Below are 8,533 nucleotides of genomic sequence, written 5' to 3'. Positions count from 1 at the left end.
TCGAGTCATCTCTGACGTGAGCGAATAGCGATTCATTCTCAACCCCTAGGTGGCAGCGTTCCATAGTCTGCATTTACCGGCGACTAGCTGAGCCTGTTAATGGCAATGAGACAGGCATTCCGCAGAGACTGTTCTGAGGGAGAAAACATGAGAGTGAAATCCGCTTCTCTTCAGTTGCATTTTCACGAGTCACTCAGTGTAACGTTATGACGACGACGTCGGTATCAGCTTGGGAGTATCGGGACAAAAAAAACAAATACTCCGAATACTGAATTGAGCTCCGAATACCAACGTAGCGAACGAATAGTGGAATACGGGAACGACTCCGGGCCTGTTGCTGAGCGCTGAGGAAATGATGTAATCTATGGTTGTGCAGAGCGTGCGGTGGAAGGGGAGGAGGAGTCTCGCTGCGGGCGGTTTGAGTTCGAGGGCTGCGTCTTCACCGTGCGGCGAGGAGACTACGCCCACCTCATGAAGAAGGCCAGCGAGAGCCTGCACAAAGCACAGGTCAGCCCAGCTTCACAGTAGAGGCCTGTGACCCAGAGCAGCAGAGCTGTAGTTTTTTACAGTACGGTTTGTGGTGCTGATTGACAGGCCCACGCAGCCAATGAGAACCAGAGGCGGATGCTGGAGGAATACGAGCGCAGCTTCACGTTTGGGTCAGTGGAGGCGCACAAGGAGGGCTCGCGCTACTGGATCAAAGACAAGGGACCCATCGTTGAGAGGTACCAGAACTAACACCCGCGCCCTGCTGGATAGTAGAGTAAATGACCAGTTTTGGAACCTTTAAATGTCTACCTGAGTACCTAGGACTGGAATGAGGAAGTGATTAGCACTGATAAGATACTGTGAGGAGAAGCGATTACAAGAATTCCAATGTACCTCTACCTGTTACACATGGCAATAAACATTCTGATCTGTTCTATTCTGGTGGAAAAACAAGTGAACTTGTCCCATTGTCTGTGGGTGAATGCATGCGCATGTGTGTGACCTGTATTGACACGTGTGTGTGTGTGTAACCTGTATTGACCTGTGTGTGTGTGTGTGTGTGTGTGTGTGTGTGTGTGCGACCTGTATTGACCCATGTGTGTGTGTGTGTGACCTGTATTGACCCATGTGTGTGTGTGTGTGACCTGTATTGACCCATGGCCTGTCCCCTCTACAGCTACATCGGCTTCATAGAGAGCTACAGAGACCCGTTTGGATCCAGAGGAGAGTTTGAAGGTACTGAGGAGCTGCTAGGCTCAGGAACACACAGACCCCCCCTCCACACACACACACACACACACACAGGAACACACAGACTGCTCACCTGGACAACCACCCCCTCCACACACACACACACACACACACACACACACACACACAGGAACACACACACACACAATGTCATTCTCATTCTCACTCTCTCTCTCTCTGTCTGTCTATCTCACTCTCTCTCTCTCTCTCTCTCTGTCTGTCTTTTTTCTCTTTGTTTCTCTCTCTCTCTGTCTGTGTCTCTCTCTCTGTCTGTCTGTTTGTCTGTCTATCCTTTGAAGCATATCTGTACACCTGCTAGAGTTCCAGAGTCTGTTGCTATGGTGACTGTTTTTCAGGGTTTGTTGCCGTGGTGATTGTGTTTCAGGGTTTGTTGCCGTGGTGAACAAGGCGATGAGCGCTCGTTTCGCCAGCCTGGTCGGCTCTGCCGAGGTGCTGCTGCCGGAGCTGCCCTGGCCTGCGGACTTCGAGAAGGACCGCTTCCTCAAACCCGACTTCACATCCCTGGACGTGCTCACATTCGCTGGGAGCGGCATCCCTGCTGGCATCAACATCCCCAACTGTGGGTACCGCACGCGCACTCACTCACACACACACACCCACACCCCACTTCAATTGTATAGTTTCTCTCTTGCTATGTTTTCAGAGACAGTAATTGTGTGTGTGTGTGTGTGTGTGTCCAGATGATGACATCAGGCAGTCTGAGGGGTTTAAGAACGTCTCCCTGGGCAACGTGCTGGCTGTGGCGTACGCTACCCAGAAGGACAAACTCACCTTCCTGGAGGAGGACGACAAGGTGCCTGTCTGACTTCCTGCCTGTCTGACTTCCTGCCTGTCTTACTTCCTGCCTGTCTTACTTCCTGCCTGTCTGTCCTCCCCTCTGCCATTCTGCTTCCCTGTCTGTCTTAACCCTGCAAGTCTGTCTTTGTATTAACCATGTGTGTCTGTCTGTCTGTCTGTCTGTCTGTCTGTCTGGATGTGTATATCAATCAAGTGGAAGAGTTTGGGTTAACCCTGTCTGTCTGTCTGTCCGTCCATCAGGATGTCTATATTAAGTGGAAGAGTTTGGGTTAAAGGGATGTTCTGGAATTTTTGAACGAGGGCCTCATTTTCTACTTACCTATGATGTTTTGACTGATGGAGATCATTTTCAGTTAATTCCATGCTGTAGATAGCTTTGGGTCGTTCCAATTTCCACTGGTGGCTAATGCTAGTGCAACCCTATTAAGTCATGTTAAAAACACCCCCAAATACCCAAAGCGCACCCAAAAACAAATTAAATATGAGTCAAGTCTCTCAGGGATTCTTTTGTGTCTATTTACCATCCGTTTTGAATTCAAACTATCGTGTAATCCGTTCTGGTTTGGGGACCTTATATTTCTGTCTGTGAGTCAGCAGGCGGAGTAATACTCAGTTAGATCCGGCTAGAGCATAATATATGTCCCCAAACCAGAATTGATTACGCGATAGTTTGAATTCTAAACGGATGGTAAATAGACACAAAAGAATCCCAGAGAGACTTTACTCATATTTAATTTGTTTTTGGGTGCGCTTTGGGTGTTTGGGGGTGTTTTTTGGACAGGCTAACATGACTTAATAGGGTTGCACTAGCATTAGCCACCAGTGGAAATTGGAACAACCCAAAGATATCTACAGCATGGTGTTGACTTTCGTTGTCTTTTATTATTGTCCTTATTCAGCTCTGCGTTGTTTTGATTTCAATAAAAGACGGCCTCCAATCTCACACAATACCACACAGTCCAGTGTCCCTTTTCCAGGTGTATTCCAAATGAATCTCTCCAACACAGGATTTGAGCGACAATCAAAAGCTGTTTTATTACAGAAGGTTATAGCATACAAAAGACGATGGCACATAGTCTAATGTCCAGCTGGCCTGTCAGTATGGCTGTCTAACCCAAATCAAAGCATCTGAGCTCGAGCACGGTTCTTATGGTCCCCCCCCCCCCCCCCCTTCCCCGATCAGACTGGTCGCGACTGGTCTAGTCTCCCCTGCAGCTTACAGCCTTAGCGAGATAACCGGCTGATGGTTCGGCGCCCAGGTCTCTATCTCTAACCACAACAATTGCTGTTGTCCACAGAATGTACCAACCATGGAATGTCACCCTTATCTCATAAGTCTGGAAGGGAGACAGTTTCTTACAGAAAACTCTGCAGACAGCCACACTCAGGGGTCAACATCATAATTAGAAGCTAAGCTAACAGGATCAGGTTAAGAATTATCTGAAAACAGTCATTTTCATCAATGGAATTAACTGAAAATGATCTCCATCAGTCAAAAACATCCTAGGTAAGTTGAAAATGAGGCCCTAGTTCAAAAATTCCAGAATATCCCTTTAACGCTGTCTATCCATGTGTCTATCTGTGTCTGTCTGTCTGTCCATCAGGATGTCTATATTAAGTGGAAGAGTTTGGATTAACCCTGTCTGTCTGTCCATCGGGATGTCTATATTAAGTGGAAGAGTTTGGGTTAACCCTGTCTGTCTGTCCATCAGGATGTCTATATTAAGTGGAAGGGGCCGTCGTTCGAGGTGCAGGTCGGCCTCCACGAGCTCCTGGGTCATGGGAGCGGCAAGCTGTTCGTTCAGGTTAGTCACACACACACACCAACACACACACACACACGCTCTTAGTGTTAGCATTCTTTATGTAGACATATGTTATCTGTATTCACCGTTTCTTCCTCCATGCTCAGGATGAGAAGGGACAATTGAACTTTGAGAAGGAGAAGGTTGTCAATCCAGAGACAGGAGAGCTGGTGAGTTCATGCGCGCATCACAAACTCTCACTCACTCACTCACTCACTCACTCACTCACTCACTCACTCACTCACTCACTCATACGAAGGCGGGAGTGTAAGGTTGTGTTGTGTGTTAGAGAGTGTAAGGTTGGGTTGTGTGTTAGAGAGTGTAAGGTTGTGTGTTAGAGAGTGTAAGGTTGTGTGTTAGAGAGTGTAAGGTTGGGTTGTGTGTTAGAGAGTGTAAGGTTGTGTGTTAGAGAGTGTAAGGTTGTGTTTTAGAGAGTGTAAGGTTGTGTTGTGTGTTAGAGAGTGTAAGGTTGTGTGTTAGAGAGTGTAAGGTTGTGTGTTAGAGAGTGTAAGGTTGGGTTGTGTGTTAGAGAGTGTAAGATTGTGTTGTGTGTTAGAGAGTGTAAGGTTGTGTTGTGTGTTAGAGAGTGTAAGATTGTGTTGTGTGTTAGAGAGTGTAAGGTTGTGTTGTGTGTTAGAGAGTGTAAGGTTGTGTTGTGTGTTAGAGAGTGTAAGATTGTGTTGTGTGTTAGAGAGTGTAAGGTTGTGTTGTGTGTTAGAGAGTGTAAGATTGTGTTGTGTGTTAGAGAGTGTAAGGTTGTGTTGTGTGTTAGATCTCCAGCTGGTACCGGGGGAGCGAGACGTGGGACAGCAAGTTCTCCACCATCGCCTCCTCCTATGAGGAATGCCGCGCTGAGTGTGTGGGTCTCTACCTCTGCCTCAAAAAGCATGTGCTCAGGTCTGCTTACACACACGCACACACACACGTACACACGCACACACACAACACTGAAACATGCCATGGAGGTGGTGTTGATGATGCTGATTGTGTCTCTCTAGTATATTTGGCCATGAGGGGGAGGATGCGGACGAGGTGGTGTATGTGAACTGGCTGAACATGGTCCGAGCCGGACTGCTGGGTCTGGAGTTCTACACCCCCGAGAGCCAGAGCTGGAGACAGGTAGACTGCACTACTACACTACTCACTACTACACTGCTAAACTACTCACTACTACATTACTAATACTCACTACTACACTGCTAAACTACTCACTACTACATTACTAATACTCACTACTACACTGCTATACGACCTGAGAGCTAGAGATGGACACAGGTAGACTGCACTACTACTACACTACTCACTACTACATTACTAATACTCACTACTACACTGTAAAGAATATAGAGTAAACTAGGTAAATAAGATAGAGTAAACTAGTTAAAGAATATAGTAAACTAGGTAAAGAATATAGAGTAAACTAGGTTTAAGAATATAGAGTAAACTAGGTATAAGAATATAGAGTAAACTAGGTATAAGAATATAGAGTAAACTAGGTAAAGAATATAGAGTAAACTAGGTATAAGAATATAGAGTAAACTAGGTATAAGAATATAGAGTAAACTAGGTATAAGAATATAGAGTAAACTAGGTAAAGAATATAGAGTAAACTAGGTAAAGAATATAGAGTAAACTAGGTATAAGAATATAGAGTAAACTAGGTATAAGAATATAGAGTAAACTAGGTATAAGAATATAGAGTAAACTAGATATAAGAATATAGAGTAAACTAGGTATAAGAATATAGAGTAAACTAGGTATAAGAATATAGAGTAAACTAGTTAAAGAATATAGAGTAAATTAGGTAAAGAATATAGAGTAAACTAGGTATAAGAATATAGAGTAAACTAGGTAAAGAATATAGAGTAAACTAGGTAAAGAATATAGAGTAAACTAGGTAAATAATATACCCCTGATAAGCGGATGAAGATGGATGGATGGATATTACACACAAATGATTTGCAGCAGAATTCCCAGACAGACTGCCAGACGACTCACGACCCGCAGTGGTAATAGCTCTAACTTGTGTGTGTGTGCGTGTGCATGCGTGTGTGCATGCGTGTGTGCATGCGTGTGTGCATGCGTGTGTGTGTGCGTGTGTGCTTGTGTGTGTGTGCTTATGCGTGTGTGTGTGTGTGTGAGGACAGGCCCACATGCAGGCCCGGTTCGTGATCCTGCGCGTGCTGCTGGAGGCGGGGGAGGGGCTGGTGGGGCTGCAGGAGTGCTCAGGCTCGGACGGCCGATCCGACGCCCGCATCACCATCGACCGCTCCAAGATTCACACGGTGGGGAAGAGCGCCATCCAGAGGTTCCTCTGCAGACTGCAGGTACTGAGTGCTCACACTCCGTCTCCCTCACACTCCGTCTCCCTCACACTCCGTCTCCCTCACACTCCGTCTCTCACACACTCCGTCTCCCTCACACACTCACACTCCGTCCCTCACACACTCCGTCTCCCTCACACACTCCGTCTCCCTCACACTCCGTCTCTCACACACTCCGTCTCCCTCACACACTCACACTCCGTCCCTCACACACTACGTCTCCCTCACACACTCCGTCTCCCTCACACTCCGTCTCTCACACACTCCGTCTCCCTCACACACTCACACTCCGTCCCTCACACACTCCGTCTCCCTCACACTCCGTCTCTCACACACTCCGTCTCCCTCACACACTCACACTCCGTCCCTCACACACTCCGTCTCCCTCACACTCCGTCTCTCACACACACTGTCTCCCTCACACTCCGTCTCTTACACACTCCGTCTCCCTCACACTCCGTCTCTCACACTCCGTCTCCCTCACACACGCACACTCCGTCTCCCTCACACACTCTCACTCCGTCTTCCTCACACTCTGTCTCCCTCACACACTCACACTCTGTCTCTCACACACTCCGTCTCCCTCACACACTCACACTCTGTCTCTCACACACTCCGCCTCTCTCGCTCCCCACAGTGCTCTGTTTTCATACCTGTGTTCTTACAGGTCTAGCATGTTCTACCTGTGTTCTTACAGGTCTAGCATGTTCTACCTGTGTTCTTACAGTCCTAGCATGTTCTACATGTGTTCTTACAGGTCTAGCATGTTCTACCTGTGTTCTTGCAGGTCTAGCATGTTCTACCTGTGTTCTTACAGGTCTAGCATGTTCTACCTGTGTTCTTACAGTCCTAGCATGTTCTACATGTGTTCTTACAGTTCTAGCATGTTCTACCTGTGTTCTTGCAGGTCTAGCATGTTCTACCTGTGTTCTTACAGTCCTAGCATGTTCTACCTGTGTTCTTACAGGTCTAGCATGTTCTACCTGGGTTCTTACAGGTCTAGCATGTTCTACCTGGGTTCCTGCAGGTCTAGCATGTTCTACATGTGTTCTTGCAGGTCTAGCATGTTCTACCTGGGTTCTTACAGGTCTAGCATGTTCTTCCTGTGTACTTGCAGGTCTAGCATGTTCTACCTGTGTTCCTGCAGGACTAGCATGTTCTTCCTGTGTTCTTGCAGGTCTAGCATGTTCTTCCTGTGTTCTTGCAGGTCTAGCATGTTCTTCCTGTGTTCTTGCAGGTCTAGCTTGTTCTTCCTGTGTCCTTGCAGGTCTAGCATGTTCTCACCTTCTTTCTGTGTTCTTGTGTTCCTGCAGGTCCACAAGTCGACGGCGGACGTGGAGGGGGGGCGGGCTCTATACGATGGCTACTCTGCGGTCAGCGACAGTGGAACCCACAACTTCCTGCGTCTGAGAGAGACAGTCCTGCTCCGGAAAGAGACTCGCAGGATGTTCGTCCAGGCCAACACCAGGGTCAAAGGTCGGTCATCCTTCAGGCCTACAGACCAAACCACCTTACCCCTCACCCTATAGACCGGGCTTGACCTGGTCCTGAACCTACAGACAAGGCTTGACCTTACTCCTGACCTATGACCGTGTATTACTGTAGTATAATATTATTACTGTATGTACTGTAGTATTACATTAGTACCGTGTGTAACTAGTAGTATTTCTGTAGTATTAGTACCATGTATTGCTGCAACTTAGTACTGTTGTATTACTGTAGTGTGTTAATTCGTATTACATTAGTACCTTGTGTTACTGTAGTATAATATTAATACTGTGTATTACTGTTTAACATTAGTTACTGTAATAATTAAGTCAAGGCACTTTTCACTGTAAGATGATCTCGGTGTTGAATAGCGTTTAGCTAACATGGCCTCATTCCTACTGAACGTTAGTGCGTTGTGTTGCAGGTGACGCGGTGGAGCTGGTGGAGTATGAGGGCAGTGCTGCCGGTCTGATCTGCTCCTTCGTCGAACGCTTCCCTGATGACGGGGAGGAGGTAGAGGCGGAGCTTCTAGCGCTGAGCAAGAGAGACTCCACCTGCTGGTGCTGATGGAACCTCAGAGGGCTGCAGTGTTCTAGAACCTCTGGTGGCAGGAAGGTTCTAGAGCCTCCGGTGGCAGGAAGGTTCTAGAGCCTCCGGTGGCAGAACCTCCCGGTCAGATCACGTCCTACGCAGGGTAGGAACCAGGCGGAGGAGCTGTAGGAGGGGCTGGTTGGATAAACCATGCTAACCCAGGGGAACACAGCCACCACTAAACAGCCAGCCAGCCAGCCAGTGAACCAAACCTTGAATAAATGTTGACGTTTGAATAGCTAATTGAATAAGTTAACCTGTTGGAAT

General features: G+C 47.3%; 1 protein-coding gene across 1 annotated transcript in view; it reads left to right on the top strand.

Moving 5' to 3' along the window:
• Positions 1 to 8,524, top strand: part of dpp3 (dipeptidyl-peptidase 3) — an 11,548-nt gene extending 3,024 nt beyond the window's left edge. The window contains exons 7-18 of the mRNA XM_084442353.1: positions 377 to 507; positions 595 to 725; positions 1,166 to 1,224; positions 1,625 to 1,819; positions 1,941 to 2,053; positions 3,771 to 3,863; positions 3,971 to 4,033; positions 4,636 to 4,760; positions 4,862 to 4,982; positions 6,011 to 6,190; positions 7,501 to 7,663; positions 8,100 to 8,524. Of these exons, the coding sequence (XP_084298479.1) occupies positions 377 to 507; positions 595 to 725; positions 1,166 to 1,224; positions 1,625 to 1,819; positions 1,941 to 2,053; positions 3,771 to 3,863; positions 3,971 to 4,033; positions 4,636 to 4,760; positions 4,862 to 4,982; positions 6,011 to 6,190; positions 7,501 to 7,663; positions 8,100 to 8,242 (1,517 nt within the window). The 3' untranslated portion in view covers positions 8,243 to 8,524. The remainder of the gene's footprint in view (positions 1 to 376; positions 508 to 594; positions 726 to 1,165; positions 1,225 to 1,624; positions 1,820 to 1,940; positions 2,054 to 3,770; positions 3,864 to 3,970; positions 4,034 to 4,635; positions 4,761 to 4,861; positions 4,983 to 6,010; positions 6,191 to 7,500; positions 7,664 to 8,099) is intronic.
• The last annotated feature ends 9 nt before the right edge of the window (positions 8,525 to 8,533 follow it).

Source organism: Borostomias antarcticus (genome assembly GCF_949987555.1).
Source record: "Borostomias antarcticus genome assembly, chromosome: 1".
NCBI classification, from domain to species: Eukaryota; Metazoa; Chordata; class Actinopteri; order Stomiiformes; family Stomiidae; genus Borostomias; species Borostomias antarcticus.
Note: the sequence above shows the minus strand (reverse complement) of the source record. Positions and strands in the feature narration are given on the sequence as shown.